Genomic DNA, 19,821 nt, shown 5'->3' with positions numbered 1-19,821 from the left:
CATTGACATTCCATTTCCTGGTGCATGAAAAGACTAAACAAGGGGCAGTCTATCTCCTCCTACAATACTACGGCTTTTAATGCCATCCCTCAAGTCTGTGCTACTTCTTTAACCTCCCTGGCAGTATGATTATTTCCGATTTTTTGTGCTGAAAGCGGTACCATTTTTTTGCATGGAAATATGTAGTTTTTTATTGTAGGCCTGTAATTTTTAGGAATAACTCACTGAAATCTGTCCAAACAAGAGTCTAGTAAACATCCCGGGGAGGATAAAACTTGAAACACGAAATCATAAATTACAATTTAATAAATAATCATAAAAAATAATAATATAATAATAATACATTTAATTCAATAATATAATCAAACCAAAAACACTGAAATGTGAAATATAGCGCCAAGTTCGCACATCGCTGAGCAAAGTCGCAGAATCGTTTTCAGTGTCTGATGAGGAATTTCCCCCACAAATCATTATCACTCAATTCTGCAAGTGGTTCTGATTTACTATCGCTGTTCTCTAGCCGGTCTAAAACCGCGTCTGACCTAAAGTGACGCTTTTTGGACGCCGTGGACGTTTCTCAGTTTCCAGGCAGAAAGAACAGTAAAAATGCAGGCAGGGCGCCGGACAAAGCACTCGGGACAAAATGTATGTGAAATGGTTTGAAACAGCAATGTTTTACTATGTAATAATCATTTTTACAAAAATGACATTTTTTAAAAATTTCAAATTTCCCGCCGGTTCCGGCACCCGTACGTCCCGACATCACAGGGACCGGAACACGGAAGCCGGATGCCGGCATCGGCCGGAGGAGATGGCCGGGGACGCTGCAGGGGACACATCGTGAGAGCGAAGGACAAGGTAAGTGCTGCAGGGACTCCCTGAGCAACACCGCATGGTAAGCCCGAGTGTAGCTCAAGGTTACCGCTCTTGGTACTGAAATTTTACCCCGAGCTACACTCAGGAATACCGCTAGGGAGGTTAACTGTCCAATCCCAGGCTGGGGGAGGGCTCAAATCTGTAATTGTTACTGAACCGCACCAAGTATAAATAAGGTTCCCTGCCCTGCCAGACAGAGCTGTGCCATTTGACAGAGCTGTGTAAATCTCAGGACTGGATGAAAAGATATACAAATCCATTGGCAGGTTCAATAGGTCTTGTACACTCACTAACCACTTTATTAGGTCCACCTGATCAATCACTTGGTAACACAAACTGCTAATCAGCCAATCACATGGCAGCAACTCAATGCATTTAGATATCTAGATGTGGTGAAGACGACTAGCTGAAGTTCAAACTGAACATCAGAATGGAGATGAAAGGGGATCTAAGTGACTTTGAACGTGGCATGGTTGTTGGTGTCAGACAGGCTGGTCTGAGGATTTCAAAAACTGCTGATCTACTGGAATTTTCACGCACAACCATCTCTAGGAATTACAGAGAATGGTCTGAAAAAGAGAAAATATCCAGTAAGTGACAGTTGTGTGGAGGAAAATGCCTGGTTGAGGTCAGAGGTCAGAGAAAATAGTAATAAAGTGCAGCGCTAAATAAATATATCAATATATAAAAGCAAAAGTCCCAATATAACTCAATATGCAGTAGGTGCTATGAATAGTGCCAGTGAATGTATCCTTCTTTTATGGTGCTCCAAGCAAACGGTAAAAATATGCGCTTACCAGAAGCGCATAGATAATGCGCATTAATATATCCAAAACGCAGGAGCATCAAGGTGGCGATGTATGCATATGGGGCATCCGTCTCCTATAGGGAAGGTCTGCAGCAACTGGGTGATGTCTGTTCCAGAGGACTCCTTTAAGGATCAGTAGGGTCAGCCACCTGATTACAGGATTTCCCCTTCTCTGGATGGTGAAGAACTTCCCAGGGTCTGCATACTTAAAGGCTCCATAAAGGAGTCATAAGAAAAATGCCAATAACAAAATATTGCCAAAAGTAATCAATTTATTAAATGCAAGAATTCCAATAAAATGTCCAATAAAAAGGTACACTGACCAATAGTTATGATGGCCGCTGGACCAGCATATGGCTCTGGCAGCTAAACGTCACAATGTGTTGATTCCTTAGGCCTTTCGTGTGACCGTACGTCTTCAGGAATATCAACACTGATTTGTATGTGTTAACTGTGCTTTACATAGGCTGGGCGCTTGTATTTTCGCGCCACCGCCATTTTGCCGGTGATTGGCTATTGTACATGCGTGAGCGCATCGGCACCATTTTTCCATGGATCTTTTTCATGTAAGCTGGGTAAATGTATCCAGCTACAGGAAAGGCTAATGTCTAACGCCCAGGAACCGGCTAAAACCGGAGAATGAATGACATAATGATGCAGTACTGCTATTTATGTTTAGAGTGGTAATTAAGTGATACTTCCATCAATAATGAGTATTACACCAACGGTAACACTGTTCAACAAATTTTTATTTTTTGCCAGTTTTGGAAACAAAAGGATCCATTTCTTAATGAATTTCACATTCTGAGTTCAAATATAACAATGAAATGTGTCAATTGGCTCTAGTTTTTCTGTAAACGGAAAGTTTTCTACTATAGGCGTAATGACTACATAATGCACAATAATTATATAGATAGATGTCTTTCCACAAATATAAAGCAAGTGATATTGACTACATAACAAAGCCTAAATGGCATAATATATTGCATAGGATTACCAAGAAAAATTATAGCCATAAGCTAAGTTGAATCATTTTAATACTTAGGATTCTCACTAGTTTTGTCTTCAGTTTGTGTCGGTTTTGCTTCTCTTGGCTTTTCTCTTGTATTCGAGGAAAGGGCTATCTCTTACAACTGCACGTGACTACACGCTTCAGGTTCTTCCTCACTTGACTCAACCACGAAGGATTCTGGTGCTTTAGGAATTGGTAGCCCCTCTCCATGAGGAACTGGACGTATTGCCGATGGAATATTTGGATAGTGCACAGATAACTTTTTCTTCTTATTTAGCCCTTTTACAATTGGAGGCGTCATACAAAAGTAACAATTACTAACATGATCTGTTGGCTCTCTCCAAATCATTGGCACAGCGAAAGGCATAGATGCCTTTTTTCCATTCAACCATTGCTCCAGTGCCGTCCCACAAGAATTGCAGCATATATGTGGTGCCCAGCTCTTGTCCTGGTCTCCTATCTTGCAGCCAAAATACAAGTTGTAGGCTTTCTTAATCATTCCTGTTATCCTCCTTTTTTGTGAGATAAAAGTTATTTCACCGCAGATATAGCAGAAATTATCTGCTTTATTCACACAAGTTCGAGGCATTACTGAGTAGCCTATATAAGCATAAAACGAAATGTAAAGACGAACTCCAATCAGCTACAGATACTGCAGCTTTTATGCAGTGAAGTGATGCAATTAAAGGCTAATATTGCATCATCTCAGTATACATGACATTTTCTATTGGTCACCAGTATCAATTGCGCAATATGCAGCTGAAGTTGCATCATAATTTTGAATGGCTTACGTCATTAGATGGGTGAATATATCATGGAAACTAGAGCCAATCAACATTTTTTAGGGTCATTTTCGTTTTCAGCACCCCAAAATTATGTAAGATTAGCTAATTTTATGCCCAAAACTTTTTACCTGTTGAACAGTGAATTATTCCTGGTGTATGGTTCCTGGCTATTTGTCATCGGTAGTCTTATATTCCATTATAAAGATGTTGTGTAATAATAGATAAATAATAAAATGTATATTCTAAAATTATATAAAATGGAGCTAGCTTGTTAGAAAAGGGGGGTAAAAGATCCATATAAGATGAACGCCAGTCTCTATAAACTCTAAAAACATATTAAATCTACTATATATAATATCAGCAATAAAATTATAATAGTTATAATCCAATCTTGTCAAGATAGATCAGAGTAAATATGATAAAAGTATAATTAGCTAAATAAGGAATCCATGAAAAGAACGCCAGTTGCTATAAGCACTAAAACTTATTGAATCCACTATATGTAATATCAGCAATAAAAATGATAATATTGATCCTGTCTAGCTAAGACAGACCAGAATAGACATGAATACAGCTGAACAGTAACAAAATAATAAATGATAGGTATAATCCTTATTAAGAACACATAAAACCCCCATAAATTCTAAAATAGTCCATATAAAGCACACACATATAATAGAATTGTGCGCACATAAAGATATAAGATATAGAAACAAAAATCATAAAAATCATAAAAATGTAAAAAAACAGTGATTAGGATAAGAATGTAAACTGTAAAAGAACATGAGCATATTGTCAGGGTAAAATTAGCTATTATCAATAAAACAATTGAGATCAACCTCTATATTGTGGCCCATGGGATAGAAGGTGCTCAATTCGTAAACCCACTTGGTCTCCAGTTGAGAGACTGCTCGTCTCCTGTGGGTCCCTATCCAAGGAACATTCTCTATCTAAGCACTTTAGACTTCATCACAACAGAGACCCCACACTCCTTAGATTTGTAAGGATCGATATAGTGACCCCACATTGGAAAGGGACCCACAGGAGATGAACAGTCTCTCAACTGGAGACCAAGTGGGTTTACAAATGCTAAACAAGTGTTCGTTTAGCAGTTGCATATGCAGGGTAGACACAAGCGGGTGCAATGTGCTTCTGGCAAAGATAAATTTGCTTAGCAAAGTACAAAAGAAACGAATCGATCCAAGTTCAGACAGAAAACAGAACATTTCTTTCACTTTCCACTGAGGGCAAAAAAAAAAATAACGTAAATAATTATAATTGTAAGGACAAGTCACTATCTTAATACTATACATCCTTTTTTTTAGTCTTTTTAGAATTTACATCTTATACGAGGTGGTATCAGAATGTTTGGAGACTCACTCTGTGTACAAGAAAGTACTTTATTTATCTACTTTTACATGTTATCACCTTCAGAATAGCCCCCTTGCACAGCAACACAGCGCTCCCAGCGTTCCTGCCACTTCTGGAATGTGTCCAAGAAAGCCTTCTTTTCAACGTGTGTCAAGCATCTTCTATAATTTAAGCTGGATCTCAAAAGGCAACCTTTGAACTTGATTTTCATCTTTGGGAAGAGGGCAAAGTCTGCAGGAGCCAAATCTGGCGAGTAGGGTGGGTGTGGAAGTAAGATCATGTTAATTCTGGTGAGAAATTCACATACAGTATGAGGAGAGCTCATTGATAGTGTGCATTGTTGTTGTGGAGCATCTAGTTTTTTTGCACACCACAGATCCACTGAATGTCCTCCCTCAGATGCCTTAAAATCAGTCAGTAGAGCTCTCTATTGATGGTCTGGCCCCTGGGGATGAATTCTCCATGAACAAAAAGACAATAGGCATGCACTTGGTCGAGCTGTGCACTTGAGACCTGCCTCCATTTTTTCAGTTGTGGAGATGTTGGGCTCTTCCGTTGTGAAGACTGTTACTTCATCTCAGGGTTGTACCCATACACCCAGGCTTTGTCACTGGTAATGATCCTCTACATGAAGGATAGGTCATCCATGGCACACTGAGTTCTTAGCAGACTTTGATGTGGTATTCCTTCTGCTCTTGGGTCAGCATCCTGGGGATGAACTTGACAGTAACACGGAGCATGTTCAAATGACAATGACAGCAAGGTTGTGGATTGTTCTCCAACCATCATCATGCACAAGTTGCTGAGCCAATTTGACATTTTCGGGGGTTGAGCTCATTGAAGTTCTTCCTGATCTCTTGTCTTCCATTGATGTTCTTCCACTTTTGAAGCACACGTGCCACTCAAAACACCTCGAATGACCCATTGCAGCATCGCCATAAACTTGGTGAATCACGTCAAATGTCTCTGTGGCAGACTTGCCCAGTTTCACACAGAATTTCACTTTTGCTCTTTGTTTTAACTCTGTATTCACAAAGCGCCCTGCAACCATGTGCTGTACAGCCACCAAGGGGTTAAAGCAGGTGGTGAAGAGACGTTGCATCCCACACTAGCCCGCTGCAACTGCATGCATTGTGTGCGGTAGCTGGGTGGTTGAAGAGTGGCCCAACTCACTTGAATTGTTCATGGTTGGTGGATGGTAGCACCCTGCGAAAGCCACAGGGGATATATAACTCCTCCTTCCACATTTACACCCTTGGGTGCTGCCTCTGCAGCTAAAGGGCGTAGGGACTGAGGATGGTAAAATCCGGCTCAACCACAGGTTTTTTTGTCATATGAACAGGTCCTTGGTACGTAAAAGAAGCTTCCATAGCTTTCCAAAGTCGTGTAAAGCCCATTGTATCTTAGAAAACCACCAAAATCCACACTAATGATTTGCAACCATACTACGGCCGAAAGACAGCTACAGTGCAACCGTCTAGTTCTGGGAGGGTGTTTATAGACCTCCTCCCAGAACCCCGCCCTCCCCACGCATGCCTGGGGAACACACTGGGCGTGCTCTGTGACCAATGTGTCACTAAACTCATTTTTTTTAACTTCAATTGTTCTAAAATATCAAGTGTCTTGTTCACAGATTGCGGTGAATGGCCAATCACAGTGTCCTTTTACCATGTGATCAGCTGTGTCCAATCACAGCTGATCACATGTAAATAAATGCAGTTATTGGCTTTTCCTTTGCTCAGCGCTGTCACTGTGTGACAATCCTGTGACAGCACACATTTACACTGATTATCAGTGCAGCCCCATCAGTGCCAATAAGTGCCCATCAGTGCAGCTTATTATTTTCCATCAGTGCAGCTTATCAGTGCCCGGCTGTGCCGTCTCATCAGCACAAATCAGTGCCGCTTCATCAGTGCATTCTCATCAGTGTCCATCAGTGCTGCCTCATAAGTGCCCATCAGTGCAGCCTCATCAGTACCCATCTGTGATGTCTCATCAGCACACATCTATGACACCTCATCAGTGCCCATCAGTGCAGCCTCATCAGTGCCCATCTGTGCAGCCTCATCAGCGCCCATCAGTGCAGCCTCATCAGTACCCATCAGTACAGCCTCATCAGTGCCCATCTGTGCAGCCTCATCAGCACTCATCAGTGAAGCCTCGTTAGCTCCCATCAGTGCGGCCTCATCAGTGCCAATCAGCACACATCAGTGCAACCTCATCAGTGCATTCTCATCAGTGTCACCTCATAAGCGCCCATCAGTGCAGCCTCATCAGTACCCATCTGTGCAGTCTCATCAGCACACATCTGTGACTCCTCATCAGTGCCCATCAGTGCAGCCTCATCAGTGCCCATCAGTGCAGCCTCATCAGTACCCATCAGTGAAGCCTCATCAGTGCCCATCTGTGCAGCCTCTTTAGCTCCCATCAGTGCAACCTCATCAGCGCCCATCAGTGCAGCCTCATCAGAGCCCATCAGTGCAGCCTCATCAGTACCCATCAGTACAGCCTCATCAGTGCCCATCAGTATAGCCTCATCCGCGCAGATCAGTGAAGAAGAAAAATTACTTATTTGCAAAGTTTTAAAACAGAAACTACGAAAAGCATTGTTTTTTTTTAACTTTTGGACTTTTTTTGTTTGTTTAGCAAAAAATTAACCCCCCCCCCGGTGTTGTTGATTACATACCACCAAAAGAAAGCTCTTTGTCTTAACAAATTATACAAATATCACATGGATACAGTGTTGCATGACCGCACAATTGTCATTCATGGTGCAACAGCACTTAAAGCTGAAATTGGCCTGGGCAGGAAGGGGGGGGGGAGGAGTGCCTGGTATTGAAGGGGTTAATTTTACTTTTCATTGGCTCCAATGCATTTCCCCCACAGTATATGGCAGAAGACTGCAGAGAAAACTCGATTTTCACAGATAAACTCTCTATTTCGCTCACCCCTAGCCATGGATAGGCAGGATGATACCAGGGAGATGAGTGAGCCTTCTATTGTATGGGGGAATGTTTTGGCAATTTCTCACAATTTATTGCTTCTTTGAATTCCGGATTCCCACCGGGGGGCATATTGGTCCCACCACCATCCTGGAGACATACTCACACATCTGAAGATCACCCAATAGGACAGCAGGGACCCTTTCAGGAGAATTGTAATTATCACAGAGAGCTGTGAGGAAGAGGAGAGATGTAGATTAGACATTCTGAGGGATCACACCGACCAGCATCATGACGACTCCTTCTGTCATGTTTAACCGCTTCTGCGCAGAAATACTGCTACAAGGCAGCACAGGTTCGCAAAATCATGTTCCGTTTTACTCTATTCTTTTCTATGCGATTCTGTTTTATTCTATTCTATTTTTTTCAAGACTCCAATTTCAAAAGACAGCTAGATTCTTTCCATTTTATTCTCTTCTATTCTATTTTTCTTCTGTTCTTTTCTATTATATTCTTTTATTTTCTATTTTATTCTATTCTTTTATTTTCTATTCTATTCTGTTTTATTCTATTCTTTTCAAAATTTAAATTTTGGAAGATGACTATATTCATGCTATTCTAGTCTATTCAAGTTGATTCTATTTTTTTCTTTTCTATTATTTTCTATTCCTTTATTCTCTATTCTACTCTTTTCTATTTTTTTTTTCTATTCCTATATTTGCGCTGCTATTTTATTCCATTATTTTATTTTCTATTCTGTCTATTCTCTTCTGTTTTACTCTATTCTTTTCTATTATATTCTGTTGTATTATATTCCAATTTTGGAAGATGGCTATATTCTTTCTAGTCTCTTTTATTTTTCTGTTCTTTTCTATTCATTTATTTTCTATTCTATTCAAATCTATTCTTTTTTATTCTATTCTTTTATATTCTATTTTTTTCTATTATATTCCATTCCATTCTGTTCTATTTTATTCTATTCTTTTATTGTATATTATATTCTTTTCTGTTTTACTCTATTCTTTTCGAAATTCGAATTTGGGAAGACAGCTATGTTCATTCTATTCTATTCAAATCTATTCTATGTTTTTCTGATATATTATTTTCTATTCCTTTATTTTCTCTTCTATTCTTTTATTTTCAATTCTATTCTTTTCTAACACTAATGCACATAGTCTTTAAAGAATCTGCAATAGTCGGCAATATGTATATATTTAAATTTTTTTTCAAATTAGATTAAATTTTTTAGTGGAATTCAAATTCAATTTCGAGTTGGACTCGAATTTAGGACAAAATTTTGTTTTGTTATTCTGGGTTTGCTTAAATGTGTTACTATTTTAATTCGGATGCATCCAAATCTCTGACTAACGAAGCTGCTCATGTCTAATGCTGATCACCAGACGATGCATGGGGGCATCTTTAATGACAGCATTTATAGAATTTGGTGGATGTTTTTATTCCTTATTGCCATATTCCAGCGGAGGTGCCATTGGTTATAAGTGAACAGAAGGATAGCAAACAAACTGGGATTTTAAAGGCACCAGAAAACATCAGACTAAATTTTAAATTAAGCATCTATTATAATTAAAAAAAAAAAACACAGCGCATAAAAACAGACTAGAGACTGGTCCATAGCCATGTATGAAAACCAGAGTGAAACATATGAGCCTAATAGTGCACATGAAAACCCCAACATGGTTCAATTCTTGACGCAAATCTTCATCAGGGGGATGTACCACGGTGGTTCCATAGGACCAATGGTTACATAATCGTCATACTTCCTGAGAGGGTTCAGGCTATTGGAGCACAAAGGTCACCATGGAGGTTCCCACTAATTTTAAATCCCAAAGAATATAAGGCTTCAGGGTCTGCTTAAAGTAGATGACAGGAATGCTCCGTAGTATGAATATTCAGCCACAAATGAAAAAAAAAATAGTTGGTGGCTGCCAAGATTCAAAAAAAAAAAAAAGGACAAGACATCTTCCCCGCAAAATGGGAACAACATATGGGCACACCAATCACGTGACCAGTCTGTCCAAAATCAGCATGCAGCACTATGCGGCACCATTTGTAATCAGATTTGGCTATATATAGTTTCCATTCTTTAGAATACAACCAATGTTCTATTTGTTGGCCATCACTAGAGATGAGCGAATTTTTCAAAAATTCGATTCGCCTGATTCGCCGAATTTTCCGAAAAAATTCGATTCGATTCGAATTTATTCGCCGCGAATTTTACTTATAAAAAGGGTTTCTAGGCTTCAGAGAGCCTTTATATTAGTGCAGAACACTGTACCTTTAATTTAAATGTCCTTGGAGTCTGCTGGGGAAGAGAAATAATACTGTCAGTCAGTATGACATGCAGATGAGTGCCGTCGATCTTAGAATCACCGCACACTTCACTCATTTGGGCAGTCACGGGGCCAAAGAAGAAGAAGGAGAAGAAGAAGAAGAAGAAGAATGAAAAGAATGAAAAGAAGAAGAAGAAGAAGAATGAAAAGAATGAAAAGAAGAAGAGGAAGAAGAAGAATGAAAAGAATGAAAAGAATGAGAAGAAGAAGAAGAAGAATGAAAAGAAGAAGAAGAAGAATGAAAAGAATGAAAAGAAGAATGAAAAGAAGAATGAAAATAAGAAGAAGAATGAAAAGAAGAATGAAAAGAATGAAAAGAAGAATGAAAATAAGAAGAAGAATGAAAAGAAGAATGAAAAGAATGAAAAGAAGAATGAAAAGAAGAAGAATGAAAAGAAGAATGAAAAGAATGAAAAGAAAAATGAAAATAAGAAGAAGAATGAAAAGAAGAATGAAAAGAATGAAAAGAAGAATGAAAAGAATGAAAAGAAGAATGAAAATAAGAAGAAGAATGAAAAGAAGAATGAAAAGAATGAAAAGAAGAATGAAAAGAAGAAGAAGAATGAAAAGAAGAAGAAGAATGAAAAGAAGAATGAAAAGAATGAAAAGAAGAATGAAAATAGGAAGAAGAATGAAAAGAAGAATGAAAAGAATGAAAAGAAGAAGAATGAAAAGAAGAATGAAAAGAATGAAAAGAAGAATGAAAAGAATGACAAGAAGAATGAAAAGAAGAATGAAAAGAATGAAAAGAAGAATGAAAATAAGAAGAAGAATGAAAAGAAGAATGAAAAGAATGAAAAGAAGAATGAAAAGAATGAAAAGAAGAATGAAAATAGGTAGAAGAAGAATGAAAATAAGAATAATTCCAGTAAAGCAAAAAGTGTTTCTGCAGAGTTCCTCTATTTCTGACAGTTCTCTGACAGTTCTTTCACATTTACAGCGATTGAAACATTGTATCTATTTGTTTCCTAATAAAAACATCTGTATCCTAAATGGAAACAAATAGATACAATGTTTCAACCGCTGGAAATGTGAAAGAACTGTCAGACAGCTGTCAGAAATAGCGGAGCTCTCTGCAGGGACATTTTTGCTGGCTGTAGAAGGGATGAAAACGGCCGATCAGGAAAAATTCGATTCGACCATCCGAAGTCGGCAAAAATTCGGATTCGCCGCGAATCGAATTTTTCCTGAAATTCGAAACGAATTCCACTTCGCCTGATTCGATTCGCTCATCTCTAGCCATCACCAACAGTTCATCTATCTCACTTGGCAGATCAATGACTTCTTTACGTTGCAGTGTGTGTTGAGCTCTTTGAGCTACAGATCTTCTTTTGCTCACAATTGTTTTAAAAGGCTACTGCTGAAAATATAATTTTTTAGATACTTACAGTATACAGGAAAGAGTTTTCACCAATAGAAAAGAAGATCCACAAAGGAAACAATAATATGACGGGTACCTGCATAATAAAACATACAGTTTATGTAAAAGATAGTGAACATGTCCCCCATGTCCCTCCACCCCAAATGTCCCCCATGTCCCTCCACCCCAAATGTCCCCCATGTCCCTCTATCCATCATGTTTCTTAGGTTCCTCTACCCCTCATGTCCATTATGTTCCTTCACTCATGTTTCTCCAAATTGCATGTCCCACAAATCCCTCCATCCACCATGTCTCTTCTATTCCTTCATCACTCATGTTCCTTATGTTACTTATTTACACTTCGCAATCCCATGTCCCCCAAGTCCCCCCATCTATTATGTCTCTTATGTTCCTCTACCCCTCATGGCTCTTAAGTTCCTCTACCCCTCCTGTTCTTTATGTTCCTTCACCCTTTTTGTCTCTCCACCTGGCATGTCCCCCAAGTCCCTCCTTCCATCATGTCTCTTATATTCCTCTACCCCACATGTCTCTTAGGTTCCTCTACCCCTTATATTCCTTAAGTTCCTTCACCCCTTATGTCTCTCCACCTTGCATGTCCCCCATGTCCAACCACCCCTCAGGTTCCTCTACCCCTCATGACCCTTATGTTCCTCTACCCCTTATGTCTCTCCACCTCACATGTCCCCCATGTCCCTCCACCCCTCAGGTCTCTTATGTTCCTCTACTCTCCATGCCCCTTAGGTCCCCCCCCCCCCTTATGTGTTTCCACCTCACATGTCCCCCATGTTCCTCCACCCTTTAGGTCTCTTATGTTCCTCTACCCTTTATGACTTTTCACCTCACATGCCCCCACATCCCTTCATTTATCATGTCTCTTATGTTCCTCCACCCTACTTGTCCCTTATGTTCCTCCACCTCTTATGTCTCTCCTCTCCACATGCCACCTCTTTCACCGCATTTAATTTGTATATGCGACACCCAACAAACAAGGTCAGTTGGGAATGGGGGAATGAATTTAATGAATGAATACGAATTAATTAAATATGTTAAAGCTAATATAGCCAATCTTCAAATATAACAAAAGAATAACAGAACTTCTGAAAATATGAATTGATTCGGAACAACGAATATATACTCTCCCGAAATAACAAATTGTTTCCAAAATGAATCGTTCCAACATAACGATTATGAAGAAAGTTAATTATTTACTTATCAAATGAAATAGAAGCAAAATAATTTTTTCTGTCATGAACATCTTTAACAAGAACTAAGTAGGGAAGAGCAAAAAATGTCAGCCAGACTGCCTGCTGGGGTAATTTTATCTCACTTCCTGTGCTAAGGAAGATGTTGAACTTTTAAGTAGAATGATCCCTAATCCCATAGCTGCAAGTCGATTGTCTGGCACTATGCCTTTCCTGGGTGTAAACGTACAAACAGGTACTTACATAGAGAAGTGGGATGGGCAACTGAAGGGACAAAATAAGAAAACAGGAACAAAAACTGGGGCAGGAACATTGCAGTGTGTGTTTGCATATGTTATGCCTCTGTATTCATTCAAGCCTGACTACAATTATGAGTTCCTTTTCTCTCTCTTCTCTTCTTCCATCCCTCTCTCCCTCTCTTTCTCCCTCTTCTTCCATTCCTCTCTCCCTCTTCTTCCCTTTCTTTCTCCCTCTTCTTCCATCTCTGGCTCTCCCTATTCTTCCATCTCTCTCTCTCCCTCTTCTTCCCTCTCTCTTTCTCTCTCTCTCTCTCCAACTTCTTCCCTCTTTTCCCCTCTTCTCCCCTCTTCTTCCCTCTCTTTCCCTCTTCTTCCCTCTCTCTCTCCCTCTTCTTCCCTCTCTCTTTCTCCCTCTCTTTCCCTCTTCTTCCCTCTCTCTCCCTCTTGTTCCCTATCTCTCTCTCTTCTCCCCTCTTCTCCCCCCCCTCTCTCTCTTCTTCCCTCTCTTTCTCTCTTGTTCCCTCTCTCTCTCTCCTCCTCCTTCTTCGTCTCCTTCTTCTTCTTCTTCTTCTTCTTCTTCTATCTCTCTTTCTCCCTCTTCTTTCCTCTCTCTCTTTCTCCCTCTACTTCCCTCTCTCTCCCTCTTCTTCCCTCTCTTTCCCTTTTCTTCCTTCTCTTTCCCTCTTCTTCCCTCTCTTTCCCTCTTCTTCCCTCTCTTTCCCTCTTCTTCCCTCTCTTTCCCTCCTTCTTCCCCCTCTCTCTCTCTCCCTCTTCTTCCCTCCGTCTTCTTCCCTCTCTCTTTTCCTCTTCCTCACACTCTCTCTCTTTCCATGACAAGTGTAGAATAGATGCCCTCCAACCTTAACCCCAAGCCTGCTAGGCCACCCCCCCCCCCCAACCCAAATATACAATAAAGGAACAGAACCAGATTTGGCGTAAAAATTGCCATTGCAGCCTTTTATTCACAAATAAATTAATTAACTTTAAATAACATAACATTCCTTGAAATAGAAACAGAAACAAAGCTTGGTGGTCTTTGACGGCAACAAACACAACCTATATTCCCCATGGAAAACCTTTTGCTTAGAGGATAAGTTCACCTTTCATAACATGTTACATATTACACCCATATTCAGGTTGTAACATGTTATGATCAGACTGGCCTCCACTCCCCGCTTTTACATCTAACGGGGTATCTTCTCCCCCAACACGGCCGCCTCACTCATTCACAGTCCTCTGTGAATGATAGACTAAGTCCCGAAAGCCTTAGCGGCTGTGGAGTGCAGTGGTAGTTCATTGAATCTCCCTGTCAGTATATCTGCTTGCTCATATATCCCGTACATCTCATACACCCCATACATCCCGTACATCCCATACACCCCATACACCCCGTACATCCCGTACACCCCGTACACCCCGTACATCTCATATACCCCCTACACTCTGTACATCCTGTATATCCCATACATCCCATACATCCCATACATCCTGTACATCCCGTACATCCCATGCATCCCTAACATCCTGTACATCCCGTACATCCCATACACCCCATACATCCTGTACATCCCGTACATCCCATAAATCCCTAACATCCTGTACATTCCGTACATCCCATACACACCTTACACCCCATACATCCTGTACATCCCATACGGGTGAGCAAATACACTGACAGGTCTGCAGCCTCTAAGTCTGGAAACAAGAAGAGTGACCAGAAGAAGAGGGAAGAAAGCCATCAACATGACTTTTGAGGAGATGGTCGACATGGTTGCTATTCTCTAGAAGAAGGATTATGATTGTCGGGAGCAAGTCTATAAAAATAATAACATCTCGTAAGATGCTGTTTTAGAGAAGGCCATATGCGTGCTAAGAAAACACCATTGAGTTCATTGTACAAAAGACCAATTGCAGCTATAACAGCTTCAACTCTTCTGGGAAGGCCGTCCACAAGGTTTAGGAGGGTGTCTATGGGAAGGTTGGACCATTCTTCCAGAAGCACATTTGTCAGGTCAGGCACTGATGTCGGGGGAGGAGGCCTGGCTCACAGACTCTGCTTTAATTCATCCCAAAGGTGTTCTATGGGGTTGAGGTCAGGACTCTGTGCAGACCAGTCAAGTACCTCTACCCCAAACTCGCTCATCCATGTCTTTAAGAATTCCCTTCACTGGAACTAGGGGGCCAAGCCCAACCCCTGAAATACTCCCCAACACCATAATCCCCCCTCCACTAAACTTTACACTTGGCACAATGCAGTCAGGCAAGTACCGTTCTCCTGGCAACCGCCAAACCCAAACACATCCATCAGATTGCCAGATAGAAAAGCGTGATTGGTCACTCCAGAGAACACGTCTACATTGCTCTAGAGTCCAGTGGCGGTGTGCTTTACACCACGGCATCCGACGCTTTGCATTGCACTTGGTGATGAAAGGCTTGGATGCAGCTGCTCGGTCATGGAAACCCATTCCATGAAGCTCTCTACGCACTGTTTTGCTAATCTGAAGGCCACACCAAGTTTGGAGGTCTTTAGCTATTGACTCTGCAGACAGTTGGCGACTTCTGCGCACTGTGCGCTTCAGCATGCGCTGACCCCGCCCTGTCATGTGACGTGGCCTACCACTTGGTGGCTGAGTTGCTGTTGTTCCCAGTTGCTTCCACTTTGTTATAATCCCACTAACAGTTGAACGTGGAATATTTAGTAGCCAGGAAATGTCACGGATGGACTTATTGCCCAGGTGGCCACCTATCACGGGACCACGCTTGGAGTCACTGAGCTCCTGAGAGCGACCCATTCTTTCACCAATGTTTGTAGAAGCAGTCTGCATGCCTAGGGGCTTGATTGTATACACCTGTGTCCATGGAGGGGATTGGAACACCTGAATCACATGATTTCGAGGGCGGACCCAATACTTTGGCAATATACTGTATTGTATATTGCGCTGCAATTGAACAAATGCTCAGTTATTGCAGGAATGTACAGTTTAGTAGACTGCACTGCTATTGTACAAATGTACAAGAAAAGTTTATTTTTCTAAAGAAAATGTTCATATTTTCATATAGAAACATTGTCTACCCTGTCATATATGACAGAATAAAAAAAAAAGAAAAATCATGTTTTTTGTTTGGCACAATAAATATGTGCTTGTTCAGCATAAGGTGGTGTTGAGTGTCGTCATATATATATTTATTCACAATGTGACACTGTGCTCTGTATTCAGCAGACTTGCTGTTTTTTCTGCCATTTCTGATTTTATATATGAGGTCCATTAATCATACACAGACGTGTGTTTGCGCCACTTTTCTTGCAGACATATTGACACCTCATGTACCGAGCAGACTTGCTGCAGCCTGCTTTTTTAATTTATTTTTTTCCTGTAATTTCTGTTTTTTTGTAAATGAGTAGCTCAATATCATTTCCTGCTAGTATATGAAAAATAGTTTTTACAGATGCTATTTTTTGTTTTCCTTCTGGGTCATGCGCAGCTGTATGTCAATTAATACAATTCCCCCATTAATGATATGAAATTTGGACAGTTTTCTGAAAAAAAAAAAACAATGTGTCTGTCACTTTCTGATGCAGTATGAAAATTGCATGTCGCAAATACCGCACTAACGATCCGAAAAACGAACAATTTCACTTTCGACGTGTATTGTCGTTCGGAATTTGCGTCATGTCTGGTCTGCCTAAGAGAGAGGAGTCCTGAGACATACAGCTGGAATATCACTTAAAGCAGAGTTCCCGCCATCTTTGTGTTTATTAAAAGTCAGCTGCTACAAAAACTGTAACTACTGACTGTTAATAAACACACACTGACCTGTCCCAGGGTCCAGCGATGTGCTCACCAACGCCATCCCTTGTCTCCTTCTGTCCTCCACAGTGCCGACATCTCAACTGTGCGCACCAGGCTGTGACAGCGTGGTGTCCACTGCGCATGCGTGGGTAGTGCTGCGCATCCTGATTGGTCCAGCAGTCTTCTAGGACCTGTGAAAGTTCCCAGGACACTACGGGAGGAAGGAGGGGGCCAGACTTCCTGCTCACTTTGCGCTGCGGATTTTCAAAAGCAATTATTTTTGGAAAAAATACACTATAACGTATTGTAATGCACAAAGAAACACAACATAACACCCAATTATATGGTAAAATATAAAAGATGATGTTACGCCGTGTACATAGATACCAAACATATCTGTATCACACGTTAAAATTGTGTTTGCCCGTAGAATTTCGCACAACTGTGATACCTCAAAACAGGGGTGGCTAACCTGTGGCTCTCCAGCTGTTGTGGAACTACATTTCCCATGAGGCATTGCAAAGATGGGAAGTTACTGACTTGCAGAGGCATGATGGAACTTGTAGTCCTGCAGCAGCTGGAGAGCCGCAGGTTGGCCACCCCTGCCTCAAAATCTCCATAAGCAATGCCTTCAAAGCTTTTACAGGTTACCAGCTTATAGTTACACAGGAGGTCTGGTGCTGGAATTATTGTTCCAATGTTCGCAGTGATACCTCACATGTGTGGTTTCGGCTTCCGTTTACATATGCATGCAGGATTGAGGCATGCATTCACCTTTGTGCATGAGCATGGGAGACGGAGGCACTTAAATTTTTTTAATTATTATTTATTGAATTGTTTTTATCAACTTTATTGCTATCACAAGGGATGAACAACATTCCTTGTTATAGCATGGGCCATGACAGGTCCTCTTTATGGAGAGATCTGGGGTCTATGAGACCTCAGATCTCTCCTCTGGCCTCCAAAGCATCTGATCCAACCAAGACAGGGAATGTTCCCCTTCACTTCCTCTCCTGCAACAGGAAAATGGAGGAAATCCCTAAAATGTGAAGGCAAATGCCATCTAACCCTAGGTTCACGTTTTCCGCAGCATTTTGCAGAAACACACAGGATTCCATTTAACACGATTTCCTATGGGATACGTTCACATGTCCGCGTTTTCACCCAGTGTGTTTTGCGTTCTTTAGACTTCAATGGAAATGCTACAGAAAAGCATGGAGTGCATTTTTGCTGTGTTTTTATGTAGTTTGCGTTTTGTATTTTAATCTGCCTAGCAACAATAAAATTAATAATGAAAAACGCATCAAAAACGCGTAAAAAATGATGTGCAAAAATGGATCAAATGCAAACTGCATAGGTGTGAACCTAGCCTTAGACAGTTGTTACCAGAACAGGTGTCACCATTGGAAGATTTATGCTTTCCTTCTGCAGTGGTGACAATTGTAAAATTTTGGATTTCCTATGACTTTCTGACTCAGTGACAATGGTGACTTGGACAAATAAAGAGAGTGAATCTACCCAATGGGGACACAGAAACGGCAGGAGTTTTACACTTCATCATCTTCATCCAAAACATAAAAAAAAGACAGCTATACATGCAAGGTATCCGTGGGGCCGCATATATGCGGTCCTGTCTTTGTGGTGGAATTGCACCGCACAGTGCGCTCCCAGCACAGAGATCAGGCTCTTACCGAGAGCCCCAAGTCTGGCACTAACGATCGGGACTGGGGCCTCCTGGTCCAGGTCACCTGATCACTGTGATAGCGTCTAATTGGCCATCACAGTGATCAGTCTACCCCTGTTTTTTCTCCTCTTAATAGAGAGAAAGATACACTGTTTTTTAATTATTATCAGTGTCAGTTAGTGTCAGTGTCAGTGTGTTTTAGGTAGGATAAAAAGTACCAAAATGTCCACTATTGTTTCTGGGCCTCAGTACAGATACTAACAACAAGTATCATACACACAGGTGATATCACTGCGGGTGTCAGGAACAGGAGAATTTATTTTGGGTTGTTCCCAGATGGTAAGTTGGCCTGGACTGTCCATAGGGCACGCTGGGCATTTGCCTGGTGGGCCGGGGCCACCCAATCCGGGGCCTGTTAATGACCAGGTCTCACAGTGGGAGGTAAATGGCGACCGCGGTCCAACCACAGAGTGCGGCCACTGCTCACCAAGTCTGTGTCTCCTCTCCCGGCTCTCCCTCCTCACCAACCATATCATATACTAACCCATGCCAAGTTGAAAAATTGTGTTCAGGCATTAATATTTGCTTTACCCTCCATCACTAAGGGGTCAAAGTGGAGTTTTACATAAGATATAAAAATGAGTCAGCAAGACTATTTTTCGATTGCAATAAAAAATTTTTACCTGCCTGTTTATCTGAAAAAGTACACTACACGGCACATGCATGGGAGTTATATCACATTGGCACAGCCACTCAAGATGGCTGAGGATCCCTAACCCAGAAGAAGACCAGGTGAAGGCATCAGCACCAGCATGGGAGCTCACTGACATCTTGTCACTGAAGGGAAGGAGAGCAAAGCTCCACTTTAAGACCCGCTGATATCAATTGAAAGGCAACTTTCACAACTGTGCCCACTTTCTGCATAAATGAGTATATTTGTGGATTTTTAGTACCTTGTTCTGTTTCATGGCTGATCTTAGGCTGATCAATGTGTAGTGGAACCCTTAACGGTACGTTTGGATCAGGTCAATTATCGGCCGCACTTTCTCTCTCAGTTTTTGCTTGTTTTGCTTCTCTGTTTTGGTGAACAGGAAAATGTCACGAGTCTTGTTCTGAAGGGTGGGCTGACTGCTCCGGATTCTTCGCTTTGCTTCCTCACTGCTGTCCTCCAGATCATCAATGACTGTTATGACTTTATTTTGTCCTGTAATACGAAGGGAAGGGGTCAGGTCTATCATTTATCTACAGTGCCTTGAAATGTATGCACCCCTTTTGAAATGCTCCACATTTGGTCATGTTACAACCAAAACCGTCAATGTATTTTATTGGGATTGGATGTGATGGAGCAACACATAACACACACAGGGGCGGAATGACAA

At 41.1% G+C, this 19,821-nt stretch overlaps 1 protein-coding gene across 1 annotated transcript in view; it reads right to left on the bottom strand.

The window, feature by feature from the left end:
• The window catches only part of LOC149451949 (uncharacterized), a 53,233-nt gene that overhangs the window by 21,156 nt on the left and 12,256 nt on the right, over positions 1-19,821 (bottom strand). The window contains exon 2 of the mRNA XM_089689871.1: positions 19,486-19,646. Coding sequence (XP_089545997.1) covers positions 19,486-19,646 — 161 coding nt within the window. The remainder of the gene's footprint in view (positions 1-19,485; positions 19,647-19,821) is intronic.

The sequence above is a fragment of the Staurois parvus genome, unplaced genomic scaffold (genome assembly GCF_062004578.1).
Source record: "Staurois parvus isolate SC_StPar_1 unplaced genomic scaffold, SC_StPar_1.0 ptg000503l, whole genome shotgun sequence".
Taxonomy (NCBI): domain Eukaryota; kingdom Metazoa; phylum Chordata; class Amphibia; order Anura; family Ranidae; genus Staurois; species Staurois parvus.
The sequence above is the reverse complement of the archived record's forward strand: the minus strand, read 5'-3'. Positions and strand labels throughout refer to the sequence as shown.